Raw genomic sequence first — 18622 nt, forward strand, 5'->3', positions numbered from 1 at the left:
AAATGAGGGAGTGACAGGGAGGTGTGGGGGAGAAGACAAAAGAAAAAGTTGTGCATCTCTGTTTTCACACCACATCATGGAATGAGTCACCATTCATGACTTTTCTGAGTCACTTTATTAGATTTTTGTCATTTTTCAGCACATAAAAACAACAAAAAAAGAACTAAACTAACAAATATAATTGCCTACTATAAACTGGTACATTTTATATATGATATCTATGTTACTGCATGGCTGTGACATTCAGATTCCTCTCTAGCTGACCTAAAAGGACCTTTTGCTGCACAATTAACCACAATTCCAGTATTATCTGTCTTAAAAAAACATCTAAATATCCCTCAAACAAATAAACACCATTTATCTTTATGACATAAGACTGCTGAGATGGTGCTGCCACCTGCTTTGTTCACACAGGTTTCATTGACAACACTGTTAGCATTTTTTCCGTGTATTGAACAGTCTCATTGAGCCTCGCTTTTAATTACTACCAATCAATGCTGTGAGCACATCATTACACACCAAAAAGCTTCCTGGTGTACAACAATCAAAACATAAATGTGCATGTTCCTGCACAAGCAAATGAGCTTGGAAGAGGCAAAATTGAGCCGGAAAAAAAAGGATTTCAGTTTGGCTTTTTTTTGGTCGAATGGGAAATGGCGTTTATTTCTTTTTTATAGCACTTTTCGACCTTCTTCGAAACCAAAAGCGCTGAACAGCCACAGTTCCCGTTCATACATTTATGCACTGAGATGCTAACAAGGCTGCCCTGAGCTCAGAGAGGCGCCCTGGGTGACATGTGGGTACGCATTTCCCCTAAAAACCCCAAAGTTTTGAATACTTTTGTTTTCCTTGAATTATGAAGTTCTATGAAAACTAGCTGCATGCAAAGTGTTTATTTCATCGATACTACAGTATTCTTGCAAAAGTCTACTGCCTTTGTGTGAGCTGTTGACACTCGTGCAGTAACTAGTGCATTCATACGTCAAAGAGTGAGTGAATATCAAGGTGTCTTGGCATCTTCATGTAAACGTTTACATTTGGTTGAGGGAATAAGTGACCTGCTGCTATGTCACACGCTAATTTTCCACTAGGAATCTAAGATTTGGAAAGATAACCGGGGTCACAGATCGGTGTGACTGGGAGGTTTTTTTCAAACGGCGGTGAGAGGCGAGGGGGCAAAGTCTGGATTTAGGAAGGAAAAGCCCTGGAAGTCTTCTTGGTTGATGGCGGCGAGCACGTCAGGATCGGACGGCGTGAGCGCCGATGAAGCTCCGGTGAAGAACTTGTCGAAGTTCTCCCCTTTCCTTCCACCCTGAGGAGGAAAAGAAACCTTAGTTAGAGCACATACTCGTGATCAAATGGTCATTTTAGCCCCTCCTACAAACGTTTTTGCCCGCCCACATCTTCCAGAAAGAAAATGTTTTATCTCATCTTCACCTCCTTAACTCCATATGACAGCCAATCTGGTGGTTGACATGAATCTAATCTGGCTAATGGTCCTAGCCTCTGACCCCCGAACACTCGGCTCACTTTTCCATTTTCCAGCGGGTCACCAAACTAGCAAGTGGCAGCTAATGAAGACATATTTGCATATAGGGGAGCAGGAAACAACGTCGGGTCACAAAGTTCTGTCGGGACTGTCTGCTGCAGAGAGCTGAGAGCAACATCACAGCGAGCAGACCAAGAGATGAAGGACAGAAACCAGAGTGGTCAGAGGTGACAGTGATGGGACAGAAAAAGGTTGAAAGAGCCCCACACCAGTAAGAGTAAAGGTTGTGAAAAGAGGACGAAGAAAGATGGAGAAAGAAGGCGAAAGCAAAAGTTTGAACTGACAGTTCTGGGTTTAAACGGTGGCTGGATCTCCAGTCTTTCCAGGCGATCCCAGTCGAGCCAGCGGAAGAACGGATGCTCCCTGATCTCCCGTTCGGCCTCCTCTCCTCCACCCAGACGCTTGGCTGGATGTTTCGTCAGGAGCTAAAGAAGAGGAGAGCATAATGTCAGGACCTTCTCATTTCTTTTTAATGCAACTTAGTATTATTACATGTGGAAGTTAGTTAACATTCAGATGGATATTGAAATTACCATAAGTTAAAAAGAAAGTTTAATTAAATTTTTATGTAGTTCCTTCCTAATGTCTTCTTAAATATGTTTTTTTTAAGTTCTTTAACCAGACATCATCTGCATAATGACTTAAAGTATTTTTCATGAGGAAATAATTAAGAATATTATTATCTCGTTCTCCAGTTTTTAATTTGCATTTATTCATTTGTTTAAGAACTTGAATTTCAAATTTTAGCAGCATTGATACAAAATGGCTTTACTGGCCAATTATGCAACTAAACAAACCAATGTGAATTCATTTAACTGTATTAAGTTCTTTACAAGGAATAGATTGATAAAATCGATTAATCAATCTAAGCTTAATGGATCTATAATCAATCCAAAAAAGTAGAGATTGATCTAAAGCATAATGCTACAGTCAGCTAGCTTGATGCTAATGTATAATGGGATTTCCCATAGGATGGCTAATGCTAAGATTTGGTTGACCTAAACAAACATTGCTAACTAAATGAACATCTTTATAAACTCACAAGCATTATTTTTTTTAAATTCTTTTAAGGAAATATTTTTAGAGTAACCATTTGGGGTCTAAAGCACCATTTTTTAGCTCATACTATATTTTTCTGGAATAAGGTGTAATTCTATAGAGTGATCACCACCTAGTGGCCAAACTGAAACACCCCCCAGGAGAGGGAGAACAGCTGTTGGAACTTCGTTTGAGAATCGATGTAACACTGTATGCTATTTACAGTATGTGAACTGTATCAGATTAATATGAAAATCTTCAAAACATATACATAGATTATTAATGTGTTTCTAAACAAATGTGTCTAAATATGTAAACTCAAAATTGAATTAAATTAAACTGAGTGTATCGGGAAAAATTGGAATTGAATCAATGCAGGTTCTGGCGAATCGAATTAATTCTGGAAATTATTAACGATACCAAGCCCTAGTTTTTACCTGTTAAGACTCACATTTGAACATCAATAATCAAACTACAGCCAGTAGTCATATACTCATCATGTAGTGTTAAAGGGGAACTCAAGACAAAAAGGGGGCTTTATATTACAGAACGTTTTGTCAAAACAGCATTTAGAGAATCAGATTAAGGCATTTTCAATCTACAAAAGAACAGATTTTCAAAACAAAAGCGAACAATAAAAAAATTAAAGACCTGGAAATAAAAGATAATTTTTCCAATCTGACTTTCCAGAAATCTAGACTTCTCCCAAACTTTTTATTTAGCATTTTATTCCCGAGGGAAGTATTTGAAGAAAAAGTATTCCAGTTGTCATTTACAGAAAGTAATTTATTTCTTAACCTTCTTAAATGTCAGAAACTGCAATATGTTTCCTGGAGAGGAGAGTTGGTCTTCCACTACTCTTAAAGGTGTGTGCAGCATGAAGCAATCTGACGTGAGGGAATGTGTTGGATTGGGTGTAGCTGTATTTCAGTGAGTGGGGCAACTCTGCTCTCTCAGTTATAAAAAGCCTTTCAGTCACTTTACATTTTTTATCAATCAAATTCTATATCTGTATAAAACCTTTCAAAGAGTGGACACACTTTTTACTACTTGCTTGTAACTTTCTGTAGTAAGCGTTATGCCTATTTTATGTTGGTTGTTTATTATTTTATCATTTTAAAATGCCAATAAAAGAATTTCTCCCGACTTATTGACCTGTTTTCAACTATTTTAACTTTCGACTGTGAAATCATAGCAAATTTACGAATATGGAAGCATTTTATCTCACTCGACCACATTTTTAATTTATTTTTCTGTGGTTTAAGAGCTCAATAATGAAGGGGAACATGACTTACTCCCTTGCAGATAGCGACGGCTTCCCTGGAGAGACTTTTGGGGTAGGACACGCTCTGCTCCATGATGGACTGAAACAGCTCCTCCTCATCAATGCCGTCAAACGGTGGCTTAGGGCAAAACGTTTAACGAAACACAGTTTAACCGCCGACCTCTGAGCACGTTCTCGTCAAGCAAAAAAGTTCCCTTTGAAGTCGTCACAAAGCAGTGCGGGCTGAACCGTCTGCTGTACTGTTAGGATAAAGATGAGCATTACCTGTCCTGCCAGCATTTCATAAAGCAGCACTCCGTACGACCACCAGTCCACTGCTTTGTTATATGGCTGATAAGCCACGATCTGTAAAAGACGGAGGGAAAATGAGAGGAGACAGCGCAGAACACTGACAGGCACAGATAATGAATGAAAATACATGGACGATGTGCAGCTATCAGAGACAGGGGGGTGAAGAGGATGGAGGGTAAAAAAGACAAGGAGAGTGAACACATGAATGAGCTCGGAAACATGAACCTATGGTGGACAAGGGGCACGAGGGAACAATTCCCACCCCCTCAGGGGAAACATCTTCCAAAATGCAGGAGAATCAATAGACGTTTACATAAGAGAGTCAATAACCAGGAAGATTTACAATATCAAAGATGAACAAAATGTTTCCTTTACCGACATTTGAGCCTTTCAGCAGCTTTGTTGATTATATTTCCAACAAATCACACTCGATATCCGACAGACATGCATTTATAAAGATAACTTAAGTGCTTTTTACTCTCTTCAGGTATATTTTAGGTTTTTTTTTTGTTCTCTCTTAAAGGTGAGATAATTACCTCATAGGATGTGCTCCAATATGTCAATAAGCAAACCTATTTATTTTGTTTTCCTTGCTTTATAGCAAGTTTTTATATTATACACCTGGTCTACGAAAAACATTATTTTCTACCACACCTCAAAAAAAAAAAAAAAACCAGGCTGAAAAACCATTTAGAATTTCTCAAAGGGCATCTCCTATCCCGCACATCTCATATAAAGCCTCTCTCAAGATTGCATTTAGTGGGAGTGTGGTGCAATAATGCAGCCCTTTCACAAGCTTTATGGTTTCAGCGTTGTGTGTCCACGCCGCATGCATTTCTGTTGCAGCACTGCAGGCTCTGTCTCTGTAATATTTTGCTTTGTAAATTAAAAAATAAAACTGAGTTCATGACAAAAATGTTGAGCAGGTGTAACTGGGATGTTTGTACTAGGATCCGCACAAGAAAAAACAATAAAAATAGGCATGCAACATTTATGTCGCCTTCGACTTCCAATAAAAGCATATTGTCGCTGACAATAAATGTTTCTGCTGATGTTTTCTGCGGAAAGCAGCTGTGACATGAGGCTGCAGAGGCTGTCACACGGCAGGTGTCTTTGCTCTGATCAGGTATCAAAGGGTCTCAAATTTAAATGACCACATGACACACAGCTGGTGTTTGAATCCCTTCATCAAGAGATCTCACTCGGTTCTTTCCTGTTTGTTTTAGCTAAAGCAAATAATAAAAAAACTGCCTTGCACAGGCAGCTAAAAGATTGTGATTTGGAGGGAAAGACAGCTCCCAGAAATGCTGCAGAGTGCAAGTGACAACGTGGGAATGACTTTCTAATGGAAATTTGTGACATGAGCAAAGTGAGCTGCCAACACCAATTTTTATCACAGCCTAAACGAAGACTAAAGTGGACAGAAATGAGGAAAAACAAAATTAAAAGTCCTTTTGTCATGTGGCCTTGGAACAAGAAAACCCATTTTATTTCAGAAAAGGCCCCGCAAGGGACTTTTCCTTGGCAATAAGCTTGTTTAGATAACCTCAAAAATCGGATATTTGCCATAATCAGATTTTATTCTATGCATTTCAGAAACCTGATCCTGTTAAAATCCTGGATTCAATCCTTCAGTTTATATTCAGATTCATTAGGACTTCTTGTTGTGCCTGGCTGTGTTTCGAAGTGAAACCCATATTGTTTCTGGTGGTTATTGGTTGGCGCCACTAATAGTGGAATGTGTGTGTGCATGTGTGAATGGGAATGTGATTGTAAAGCGCTTTGGGTCTTCTACAATGTATTGAAGCACTTAATAAGTATTCACCATTTATTTACCATTTTAAACATATAGCATTGTCTAGTAGTCAGTCATGTATGTATCGAAGTTGTCCTGCACAATGAAAAGGTCGGCAAAACAAGTTTTAAGATTTTATCCTATGCAAAAACTTCTATTTCCTGTTATACCATGGTCTCGGTGAATACTCGATTCTGATTGGCCGCTGGGTGTGCATTAAATCAGATTATCTTAAAGTGAAAAGTGAAAGTGTCAGCATTTGTAGGCTAATTAATTTGTTTAGTAAAATTACTAGTCTACATATTTCTGTATTTTATTTTGGTGTATTTCTGAGGGGCGGAACCTTTATTTAAGATTGTGTTGCACAGATAAAACTTTTGTTCTAACACCACTTAAGGACTTCAAAATGCCAAATGTCCAAATTCCATCCATACTCACTATATAGTGCGTTTGCCATTTTGTATTACTGTCTAAATCTACAATTCCAAAATTCATTTACAATTTGGCAAATCTAGAAACTTCCCAGAAGTCTTTGCAAAAAACTATCGAATATAAACCACGATGCATTGCATTTGAACAATTTTTGCAGGAAAAAGACATGTTTAAATATATTTTTTAATAAACTATCCACATTTTCATCATCAGAACACAGTGGAGTTACAAATAGACGTCGAAAAATGTTTGAATTAATTTGATTTTCACTTTGTGAAACCGGTGCCGTCATATTCAGCATTAAAAAAAGAAAGAAAGAAAGAAAGAAAGAAAGAAAAGTCGTGAGCATGGTGTCTGTACTGCTTTTAAAATCCAGGACACTAGACAGTCCTGCACTATATAGTTTTTTAGTAATTAGGGTTGGAATTTGGAAGGTAAAAAGTAATGATGCATACACCAGAAAAGACTGAGAAAGTTATGACGCTGTATTAAGAAGTTTTGTTGCGTTCTTTTTTTCTGGTGAATGTGTTAAGTTGTTTATTTGTGTGTTAGTTTGACGGTGAAGAAGATTAAAGTCATCCGTTGCAACAAACTGCGGTTCAGGTTCTTCCCTGGAAAGAGCGATATTACTCATGAAGTCAGATGATGATAAGATTTTTGGAGTGCCGGTTCATTTTCTCATCATTCCTCACATGCAGTTTGAACACGTGTCACCATTGCAGACTGTGGCATTAAAGAGGTTGTGAATATTTTACACATCTCTTAAAGCTCAAGCTGGTTTTAATTTGAGACGTTAATCGTTAAAATTGCAGAAACAGAAAAGAAAATGAAGACCATTTCTCAACCAGATGGAAACATTTTGTTTCAAATTCAGAGGCTGGATTATTACTCATCACTTCCAATGGAAGGACGTCAGGAACAAATCTCGTTGAAACTTTGAGTTTTCAGCTGCAGTGAGTGAAAAGTAAAACCAGTACTGCAAGGTCTCTGAAGGACAATAGTATTTCTATACAACAATCTCACCACACAGGCACACACCGCCGCTAATTGAATCATGTGAAGTTAATTATTCAAACATGGATTCAAGGTCAGGGAGAAGAGACAGGAGGAGCTACGTTTAAGCCCAGGGCTGCAAAACGGGCCAAGCAAAGACACAGGAGTTAAACTGGGCAGAGGGAGAAGTTTTACAAGACGCTGTGGTCGGCGTACCTCGGGGGCAATGTAGTCCGGGGTGCCGCAAAATGTGCGCGTGGTGTCGCCCTCAAACATGCCCTCCCTGCACATCCCAAAGTCTGCTATCTTTATGTGGCCTTCACTGTCAAGCAGTACATTATCCAGCTTCAGATCCCTGAGAGAGCGGGAGATAAATCATAGAGGCATGAATCATTTTGATAGATAACATCTTTGTAACAGTCATTAGCTACAAAAGACATGATAAATCTGTGTCATGTCTGTGCGCAGAAAACGACAGCACCAAACCAGGCCACGGGAGACGAGCGGCCCACATCGTTACCTGTAGATGATGCCTTTACTGTGCAGGAAGAAGAGGCCGACTGCCACCTCCGCTGCATAAAAGCTGTGGGGTACGAGGAGGAGAAGAGAGAAACGAGTCTTACTGTTACTTGTTTTATCTTTCAGAAAAGTGGACAAGGTTTCAAGCTAATTTTAAAAAAATGGATGATGACAGAAGCAGCGGGGGCTTAAAAGGCTGATGAAAGAGGGGAGTAACCAAACAGAAGAATGGGAGGAAAAGAAGAAAAAAAGGAGAGTGAGAATTAGTTTCAGTTGATTGATCAAAAGGTTATTGATTGGGCGAACAGCCGGAGGAAAGGGAGAATGTGATGAAAAGATGAGATTAGTGGGAGGAGAAAGATGGCGCTTGATTTGATGAGTTTTCTCGAGATTCCAGATAAAACGATCACCCGAAAAGATGAGTGCGAGCGTGTAAAAGAACAAGGGATGGAAGAGCGAGCGGAAGCGGGATGAGTGTAGACTGGGGCAGTGATTAAAGAGATCTGGCTGCATACGCTGCATGCGGCTCTTTGAACTTCCCAACTTGCTGAATGTGAAACATCAGGTCTCCACCGTTGACGTACTCCATCACATAATACAGACGGTCCTGCAGAAGCAGATGAACACACGCTAACGAGGATTCAACTGAAGAACATGAATAAACTCCATCCAATAAAACACGTGTCAAAGTCAAGGCCCGGGGGCCGGATCCGGCCCACCAGGTGATTATATCCGGCCCTCCAGATCATTTTATTTTATTGTTATAAATGGCCTGATGTTATCTTACGCTTATTTTCAATTTGCATAATTTTCGCAAATCATATTTTTATGGAAATTAAAATATTGAAAGTTAATTAAGGTTTCAGTTGATTTATTCTAGAATAATATTCCTGCTTGTTTTTATTATTCATAATTATCTGAAAAGGTTAAGGTTTTAAAGTAAAAAAAAATTGGCATTCTTACTAAGATTTTTTAGGCTATTTTGGAGTAAAGCTAATACTGCAGCTACATGGTATCTGTTGTGGCTAATTTAGACTTTCTTTAAGTTTCTGAGGCTGCTTTGGAATTAGGCTAATATTTACACGCTAGCTGTTTTGGCTAATTTTGGCTATATTTCAGGTTTTTTTTTGGCTATTTTGGACTTTAGCTACTATTTCATCTACATGCTAACTGTTGTTACATGTTACCTGCCAAAATTAGGCAAGTTTTTTTGTTTTGTAGTTAGGCTAATATTTACATGCTAGCTAATTTGGTCAATTCAGGGTTTTTTTTTGTTCTTTAGGCTGTTTTGGTTTAGATAATATTTCAGCTACATGATAGCGGTTTTGACTAATTTAGGCTTTTTTTTTTATTTATTTTGAAGTTTAGCTATTTTTTTCAGCTATATACTAACTGTTATGGCTAACCTAAGTTTGAGTTCATAATTATGTTAAAATGTTACGGGTTCAAAGTTTTAAAAATTTAGTTTTAGTGTTAAATCAATGTTTATCCTGCACGGCCTGCGACCTAAGGTGTGTTTTGGATTTTGGCCCTTTGTGTGAGTGAGTTTGACACCCCTGCAATAAAAGAATGATAAAAAAACAAGCTAAAAATGACAAGTTTTCCAATTCAAAAGCCCTTTCTTAGTTTTGAAATATGTCAAAAGAAGAATTTGTGGATTGAACCTCAGTCTGAAAGGCGCTATAGAGAGATGTGAGGAAGTGAGGGCGTGAGGGGAGAGCCAGAACCCTCCTCTCCACCAAGGCGCTCTCCGTGTCCTCATCCTGGAAGAGAACATCCTTCTTCAGAACCTTCACGGCAAACAGACGCTCGCTCCCTCGCTCCTCTGCCAGCAGCACCTGGATGAGAGCGGGAACAGGATGTTACCTGAGCAACGTGTCTGACACGGCGGCTGTCTTTGAGCAACAGACGCTGACAGCTCTGCACCAGCTGTCTGGCACTCACTGCCACATTTCCTACACCACAAAATACATTTCATCTACCGGTGGTAAAATAATCAAACACATCCCTCACTCAATCTTCATTCAGAACGGCTCTACCACGATGCCGCCAGCTCGTTTTCAGGTCAATGTGTGATGAGTGACGAGATGCTCCAGTTGGGAGAAAACTAGATCTGTTTTCAGGCACAACTGCTGCACAGATAACTGCAGATGTCGGGAGATGATTTTTGTGTCAAAGAGTGGTGAATGAAAATCAGGTATTTGGTTTTTTTTTGGGCATTTTTCTGATAACGGAGGACATTCATTCATCCATCTCAATTTCTCTCTTTCGGGGTCATTGGGGAGTCAAACTCGGGTGTACCCTGGACAGGTCACTAGTCTGTTGTAGGGACTCAATCATACACACTCGCATTCATATTAACACCTACAGACAATTTCAGACCAATCCAAATTCTTCCCTTCTCCCCACTCCTCCATTTGTAGGGAAATTTATAGAGGAAGTGGTGTCCGATTAGAGTTTTTTAAAGGGCAATCCTACAATGGAAGGGATACTGAGCCCTCCGTCGTGAGGGGGTTCCGAGCACTTTTCTTAACGTGGGTGTGCTCTGAAGCTCAGAAGTTTAAATTTAAATGTAGGTAATGTCTTTTTGTTTTAGCATGACCTTTTCAAAGTAATAAAACCAATGTTGTTATGTATATTCAAGCCCTAGAAGCTCAGCGATAAACGTAGCTGATCAGCGACTATTGGTGACGTGATCGAGTGGGAGTGAAGTTCAAATTCTGAGATACTTTTTTTTTTTTTTATAACTCTCCATTTGGAGGGCTAAATGCAGGGGTGGGGAGAAGGGAAGAATTTGGATTGAGCCTTAGTGTAACTAGTTAACCTATGAAGCATGTTTTACTTTTGGACAGTGGAAGGAGCCAGAGAAAACCTAATCATGCGCAGGGATGATTAGGTTTTCTAAACAGAAAGGTCCCCAGTTGGTGATTCTGTTTCAGGTCCCCCTGCTGGGACTTAAACTGTGGGCCTTCTTGCTGTGAGGCAAGAGTGCTAATCACTGCACCACCGTGCAGCCTCTAATGAAAGACATATATTGAAAAAAAGAAAAATCATTGTGAATCAGAAGCAGACAAAAAAATAAAGTTGGAAAAATTTTGTAGCAGTGATGTGCTACAGTTGAGGGGCAACAAACTCTCTGCTCCACTCCATTCGGATGCATCCACTTGCAGACAAATAGATCCATGTACATCTTTGTTTTCCTCGTCTGAGCAGGAAACTGGCTCAAAGCTGCAAGTCTGAGCAGCTCAAAATTGTTTCCTGCTTTTGTCACACCAGTAATGTTAGGTTGGGGTTGTGAGGGGCTGTAAGTTAGCAGGAGTGTGTAAACAAATGGATGATGGGAAGTAGGGGCTGACTTACTCTGCGCCAACAGTCCCGCCCACAACTCAGAGGAGAATTTCCAATTAACAACTCCTGCTCACAGTTTTTAATTTTGGGCTAAAAACAGCTTAATCATAATCAAAAGATCCCTCTGAACAATTTTACAATAAGTCAAAAGATGATTGTAGTGGGACTTTAAAGATTGAGTTTTTTGGTTTCAATATTAATGCATTATTTTTTATAAAAATAATACTCTGATTTAAAAAAAAAAAATAAAATAAAATAAACTCCCCAGTTACGTACAAAAGTTGATGCAAACTACTTGAGCTTTAAGTTGAACGGTGTTAATCTGGGATCAGTTAATTACTCATTTTCATGGCTTGTCTTTTCCAACACCAGACTAGGCTTTGTAAATACCCCTCAAACTTTCTTCAATCAATCAGCACACTCCACCGCTGCGCTGCACAGAACTGTGAAAATTAAAATAATTGATGCCCACAAAAGCGGGAGAAGGCTGTAAGAAGATAGAAAAGTGTTTTCTCGGAGCAATTTCCTCTCTTCATAATGCAATTTATAATTCACAATGTAATTAAGAAATGGCAGAACCCAGAATGGTGGAGGTCAAGCTGAGGTCTGACAGCACAAGAAAATGATCCAACAGAGCAGCTCATAGGACTGCTCACTGCTAAAGCAAATCAAAATTGCTTGTGAATTTAAAAAGGCCCTCAGGAAGATTGCTTTTGGAGCTGCAGCACACGGTTCTGCTGTGCAGTCACATGAGCATAATCCTTATTGAAAAGCTCTCAGAAGAACCTTTTCCTGGGTCCTTGCTCCAAAAGTTCAGCCACAAGTTTATAAATGATCATGAAAGTAGCCCCCAATGCAATTTGGAAAGACGGGAAAAAAACACTACAGATTTAAGGATGTGTTGAAGAGATCTGATGTAATTCATCTTTTAAGAGCAAGGCTGCAATGAGGATTTTTTTTTTTTTTTTTGCGCTTCAACAGTAGAAAAAATTATGCATTCTGTTAATTACCAGCAAAGCAGCAAGCAAACATTGCTCTGGTTGGTAAAATGATCAAAAGGAGAGCTGTTACTTCTGAATAACAACCCAAACTACACGTCAAGAACCACAGAGGATCTTCTACAGAGAAAATCTAAAGATTTTTCTTTTTTAATGTAATGCTAAATTTCCGCAGCAGTCCTAGATTAGATGGGACGTCATAAAAGTTTTTTTTTTAATATTGGTTCACATTTCTATCTAAAGTCTGATTAATTTTATTTTTATTGGTAGTTAAAGTAAGTTTTCATCTAATTATTAATGCAAAGCAAATCCAGATTTGGAGATAAATAATTAATTTGAGTTGAATTGTGTAAATAAGCATAAAAACCCCAAACTATTGTAGTTTTCCTATTTGTGCCACTTTTTCTTACAAATAAATACTTTTTTAGATTTTTTAATGTTAATTTTTATCTCTTACAAAGCCAAATCATATTTATCAGTGCTTCTTTTAAGCTCAGTGGCCTTGTGGGAGAGTGTCCGCCCTAAGGCTGGAAGGTCGAGAGTTCAAATCATAGACAGTACAAATAGAGAACTGGACTGATCCCCCCCTCCCTCGTGTCCAAAATAGTAAGTACCTGCTGGTTCCAGAAAGTCAAAATCCCAAAGACGTCTATTCAAAAACAAACAGTTATTATTCAGTCATTCTGAATCACCATTCTTCCTCTGGTGTCTCTTTTTGACGTTCTTGCTTTCATTATATATTTTCTTTATTCTAAGTTATTCAAGTTATAAACTAGCCAATCAGATGCCTTAAAAAGGCCTCAACTCAAATGGTTGAAGCGTTTGATTGACAGATTCTCAGACCAATCACAACTTGCTAACGTCTGCGAAATCGAGTGATATCCGTACCGCGGAAATATGGCGACTGAATTGACTTCATTTCGTTGGAACCTGAGCTAACAGCCTTTTTTCTATTCATGTCAATGGTTGAAATCCAGGCCAAGTCATAACAAAGAAAATGGGACGCCATGCCCCTCTTCTTGACACTCAGCATTAAGCAGTTGTATCAAATGGTTCCAGAGCGCGGCTGTGTCTGCAGGTCACCACTCCCCCAAGAGATGAGTCAAACGCGGAGAAAAAATTTCGCACACCTCGGTGTGTGACAACTAATGTGACTTTAACTTTTAAAACCATTGATTTTTTGACGAACTGAGAAGGATGTAAAACTTGCATGATATCCAAAATAAAGCTGCAGAAGAACAAAACAAGTTCCACCCTAAAGGCATCTTTATCTTTGTGTCCATTTAGCCTAAGACGATTAAATAACTGAATTTAATGTTTAATCAAATCCCATCAGGCCTCAAGATATCATAAACATTAATCTAATAAATGAAAAAAAGTGGAGCAAATCTGGTGTTATTATCCGACATTAAAAACACATTTAAAGGATATTTCCACACTCCTGTGAAATTGGCTGCTAGTGGGTAGCTCTGACTGCTAATGACGCTATAATTTTTCCTAAAGAGAGCCCGATGACATGGGCTTTAGAGAGAAAGATATGGAAAGCGCTGACAGCAATACTGTTCAAAATTGTCCTGCCAGCCAAAAGTGATGCAGTGCGCCGGTCACTGACAGCCGGAGATGAAGGATCTCATTTCACTTTTAAACAGAGGCGCAGAAAATGACTCTGTTTCATATTCAAGGAATCAATGTGGCTGGAAAACAGGGGGTTCTCGAGGAAGATTATGGGCATTTGCAACCGCTGAAGGAGAAGCTCAGTGAGAAACCCTGCTGTCCAGCATGATTATATGACCTGCTCTGCTTCATGATTACAAAATACCTCACAAGGAGATTGACTAAATCGAAGCCACCACACATCAGAATATTACATATCTCACCAATATGTGCTTCTCATTTACAGTCTTGCATTCAATTTTCCTTTTTTTGTCACTTTCTGCAGGTCCGTCCCTCTCCTGGCTGCCTCTGCCAGTCTTCTTCTCACTTTTCCTCACACAGCAGCCCCGGGGTGCGTCTCTCCTTTCTTGGTTCTTTTTTTTTTCTCACTTCTTACGTAAGTCGAGTCTATTTCTCCTGTCCTCTGTGGACTCTCCTCTGTGGAAAGTTATGAAACAACACTGGGGAATTTCAGAGAAAGGACGCCAATCCTCTGTTCATTATTCTTGTTGGGGATTTTTTCTTTTTTTTTTAAAGAGGAAGAGCAAAGCTTTTCTTTGAATGATCACGTCCAGGAGGACCGGCTGTGTGGTGTGTAGGAAGACGGACAGCCTGAGCTATTGACTGCTGACACCTCAAAGGAAACCAGGGGGTTAAGTGGAGTAAAAGGAGAGACAATGAGCATCTTAGAAAGAATAGCGCGTTCTTTTCCAAAACACCTCAGCCTCACTATTCCCAGGTGTTTCTCGCTAAAATGCCACTTGAAGGTCAACACCATAAAAGAACTTCTTCAAAGCCAGGAATAATTCTGTCGCGTTCAGCATGACGGCGCTCTTTGACATCACCTACAGCTGTTGGATCAAAGGTACTGATTGTATTCAGAGAGGATGACATTTCGTCATATTTACCTTGCCAAAGCTCCCTTTGCCCAGCACCATGAGGAAGTTGAAGTCGTGGATGCTCACTTTGACTTTGGCAGAGCCTGGCGTGTGGAGCGGCAGGCAGGGTTGGACGGGGATGGGGGACAGGGCCACGGGGAACGGCTCCGGCAGCGGGACCGCCACCACCTGAGGCAGAATGGGCGTCGTGACGTCTGGCTGAGGTTCCTGGAAAATTAACCAAGATATTTGTGAGATGTTTATGAGACATAAACACATTACAAAAAGCGTACTTGAGCCCCCCTGTTTTGAAATACAGTCAAGCAGAACAATTCTGCACCCTGCTGGATGCAGCGAGCAAAAGAGCAGGGAGGGGGCCGGTATAATTTATTATCCAATTATCTTGCCAGAACACTAAGATAAATCGACTGTTTTATTTCTCAAATTGAATTGTAGACACCAGAACATATCCTGACCCAGTGTTAGCAGTGGCAGCTGTTTATTAGGCACAGATGATGAGAAGCTGATTTCAAATAATCACCTTGTTTTTAAAGCTAAAGATGAAAGATTGTTAGACTCTGCTTTCATCTGGGAATGAAAAGTGTTAGAGGGAATGTGTTATGTACTAACCTGCAGGTCTGGGTCCGGGACAGGAATGTTGTAGTACTCTCCCTCGTCTTGAGCCAGGAGCTTGAACCATCCGCTGATGGGACGCCGGAAAATCTCACTTACACCAAAGGACAGAGCACCCATGAAATCGTTCCTGGACGTCCGGTCCCAGTCCCACACCTCAACGGACAGACGTCTGTCCCACTGGTGGCCACGCACTGAGCTGGACGAAAAACACCATCAGTTAGAAAGATCAGAACTGTTTAAACGTGAAAGCGAAATATTATTACTCACAATGTGAAGCTCTCATTCCACACAGGGTTGAGAGTCGAGCGGATGGTCTTAGTTTTCTGTTTGCTGTGGCTCTTCGGGTCTGGAATCAGCTTGAGTTTTACGTACGGGTCCGATAAGCCGTTGGGGTCCATGGGCATCAGGTTGCGAGCCTCACGAACTGATAAAAAACAAAAAATAACAGCAAAAAAATCATCTTTTATCACTTAAAAGTTTTACTTTGCTTCATTCAGCTGTTCTGCTCCTCACCCGTCACGTAGACGTCCTCCTTGTCGCCTCTGATGGTCAGGTGGATTCTCCCCCTCTTCTCTGTGTGGTCCTGTCCGCAGAGACTGGGCACGCTGGTCTCACACCTTCGATGGACGTTCATGTCACAACCTTGATACGCAGAAAAAAATGTTTAAACTCCAAAGGATAAAATGAAATCATTTACTATGAAACTTTGGCCTGTTTCACTGCAAGAAACACCAACAAAATAGTTGTAAAAGTTTGTTACAGAAATGAAACAAACTTAATTTTTCATCTTGTCCGATCTGATAAAAGTGAAGATTTTTTGATTAATTTCAACAAAAAGATAGTTAACACATTTGATAAGCTTGTGAGTAGTTTATTAATATGACCTTCGTAGACAATGTTATCACTTTAGACGTTAATGTAAGTATCTTAATACACTTTATTTGGCTTATTGTTCCAATAATTGTCTAACAAACACTATATAAACACATTAATAATATTTATTAATGAATTAATAAAGTTTGTTAAGAAATCTCTGTGTTACCATTTTAATAAATACATTTATATTCATTTATAGACTAAAAACAAAGAGTTAAAACATTTGATTGAGCAAAAAAAGTTGTCAATTTCTTATTTGCATTATTTTGTAAAACATCAAAGTAAAATTTTAATGACAATATTTTGGTTATTTACCCTGTTTTAGGAAAAAAAAAGTTTCATTTTTCAAAAACATCTTTTTACTTTTTAATTCGTGTATTTATAAATGTTACATTTATTAACTAAATATTTAGTAAGCAGCCTAAATGCTTCTGACATTAAATATTAATTTTTACTGATTTATCTTATTTTACTTTAGCCTTTTAAAGCTCAACATTTTAGAGATGTTCTACATTATTTTTCCCCCCAAAACTCAAGTGGACGTTTGGAGCTAAACACCAGTTTAAGCTCTTTCAATTCACCAGAAGAAATGACATAAGAAAGACAAAATATTGTTTTTTCTTATATGTGACAATGTTCTGACTGAATCTGGACTTTATGAATTAAAAGAAGCTTTGATTCCAGTTAAAATGCTGAATATACTTCATAGAAGGTATGTATGTATATTCTTATGAACTGCAATGTTAAATTCTCTGATATTAATTATAAACCATGAAGAAAACACGTTAAACTGCTTCCTCAACCTCATTAAATAAAACACAAACAAATGTTTTTCCCCCTGATAAATACATTTACATTTAATGATTTCCAAAAACTGGAATTCAACGGTTATTAAGTCTTTTTATTGTGGAAAAACAAAAAAACAAAAAAATTACAGTTGCGGTGCAGTAAAACAACAGTTTGCTTCTGTCCTAATGTTTTCAAAAAGGTGACTTTCATGAAGGCTTTCTGTTCCCTGAGGATGTACTTGTGGTTTTCCAGATGCAGAGGAGGGGTGTAAGAAATCCTATTTGTCCATTTTTCTTGACAAACTCATTTCTGTCAAGTCAATGTTATTACTGTGCTGTGAAACTAGCCCACTGTGCTGTGTGTCACATGGGAGGAGACACTTACTGGTACATTTCATGCCCTGGTGGATGAGGCCGTACAGCAGCGAGCCGCAGTGGTCGCAGAATGTGGGACTTGAATATGTGTGAACCTTAAATGTGTGTCGACTCTTCAGGTCCTGGAATAGAAGAATTGCAATTTTGGAAAAAAAAAACATAAATGTTTACTCATTTGAAGGAATAATGAAAAGAGGAGGGAGGAAGCATCTGGAATTGATACATCACATGTAAAAAAAAAAAACAAAATGAGGCCTTTCGATAAAAATGAGTACATTTGAAAATCAAAAAGACAGATATGCTTGCTGCATTAGTGATTTTAAAAAAGATAAAAATGTTAGTAATGGACCAAGAACACAGATGGAAAAGAAACAAAAAACAAATGGCAAAACGGGATAATACGACCTTTTTTATCATGTATTTCCATTTCGATTCAGAATATAAAGTCATAACTATATTTATAGGTTACATCTATTCCCCTTTTGAAATGAATTTACATTTTATTATATTTTCCTTCGTTTCTGTCTCGTTTTGCTTGTTTTTGTACAGTGTGTTGCTGCAGGTTCTTTGAAATGATCCAATTTAAATAAATCAAAATACTAGGAAATATAAAAAAAGGCTCAGAACTCTTTCCAGTTTATGATAGAAATGTGTTTTCTCCAATGTTTGTACATTTGCTGCATGCTCACTCTAATATAGAAGAAGAAGAGAAAGAAAAACATATTTTTATAAGATACATCAAGGGTGAAAAAAAAATATGATCGAAAACATTTGAAGAAGTGTTACGAAATTTAGAAAATTATACCATGTAATAAAGATCCGACTAAGTTTTGGTGTTATTAACATAATAAACTATACAAGCGTGTTTGTTTTTCTGGTAATGCGTCTTCATCTTCTTAAAGATCCTCATTATTTGTTGCAGCACTAACTGCTCCCGACAGCAAACGTAGATGTTCCCTCTCGGGGAGGGCATACCTTGCAGTTAGGGAAGGAGGCACCTGTGTGAACACAGTTATAAATGTGCTTCGCAGGGAGCTATAAATCATTTTTATTTCTCCTCAGTTCATTTGAGCACACCACCACCCCCATGCTTTGTATGCCACCCTCTCCTGATCTGCCCCCCCTTTTTGCTTTCAGGCTCTGATTTAAAAGCACTGTCACCACATTT

At 38.8% G+C, this 18622-nt stretch overlaps 1 protein-coding gene across 1 annotated transcript in view; it reads right to left on the reverse strand.

Moving 5' to 3' along the window:
* Nucleotides 1-18622, reverse strand: part of prkcg (protein kinase C, gamma) — a gene marked incomplete in the record, with an annotated part of 34551 nt that overhangs the window by 559 nt on the left and 15370 nt on the right. The window contains 13 exon segments of the mRNA XM_024267366.2: nucleotides 1-1312; nucleotides 1834-1974; nucleotides 3883-3990; nucleotides 4137-4217; nucleotides 7600-7738; nucleotides 7904-7966; nucleotides 8418-8509; nucleotides 9567-9740; nucleotides 14810-15007; nucleotides 15410-15611; nucleotides 15683-15839; nucleotides 15929-16057; nucleotides 17465-17576. Of these exon segments, the coding sequence (XP_024123134.1) occupies nucleotides 1151-1312; nucleotides 1834-1974; nucleotides 3883-3990; nucleotides 4137-4217; nucleotides 7600-7738; nucleotides 7904-7966; nucleotides 8418-8509; nucleotides 9567-9740; nucleotides 14810-15007; nucleotides 15410-15611; nucleotides 15683-15839; nucleotides 15929-16057; nucleotides 17465-17576 (1758 nt within the window).

This window comes from Oryzias melastigma, linkage group LG16 (genome assembly GCF_002922805.2).
Source record: "Oryzias melastigma strain HK-1 linkage group LG16, ASM292280v2, whole genome shotgun sequence".
NCBI lineage: Eukaryota > Metazoa > Chordata > Actinopteri > Beloniformes > Adrianichthyidae > Oryzias > Oryzias melastigma.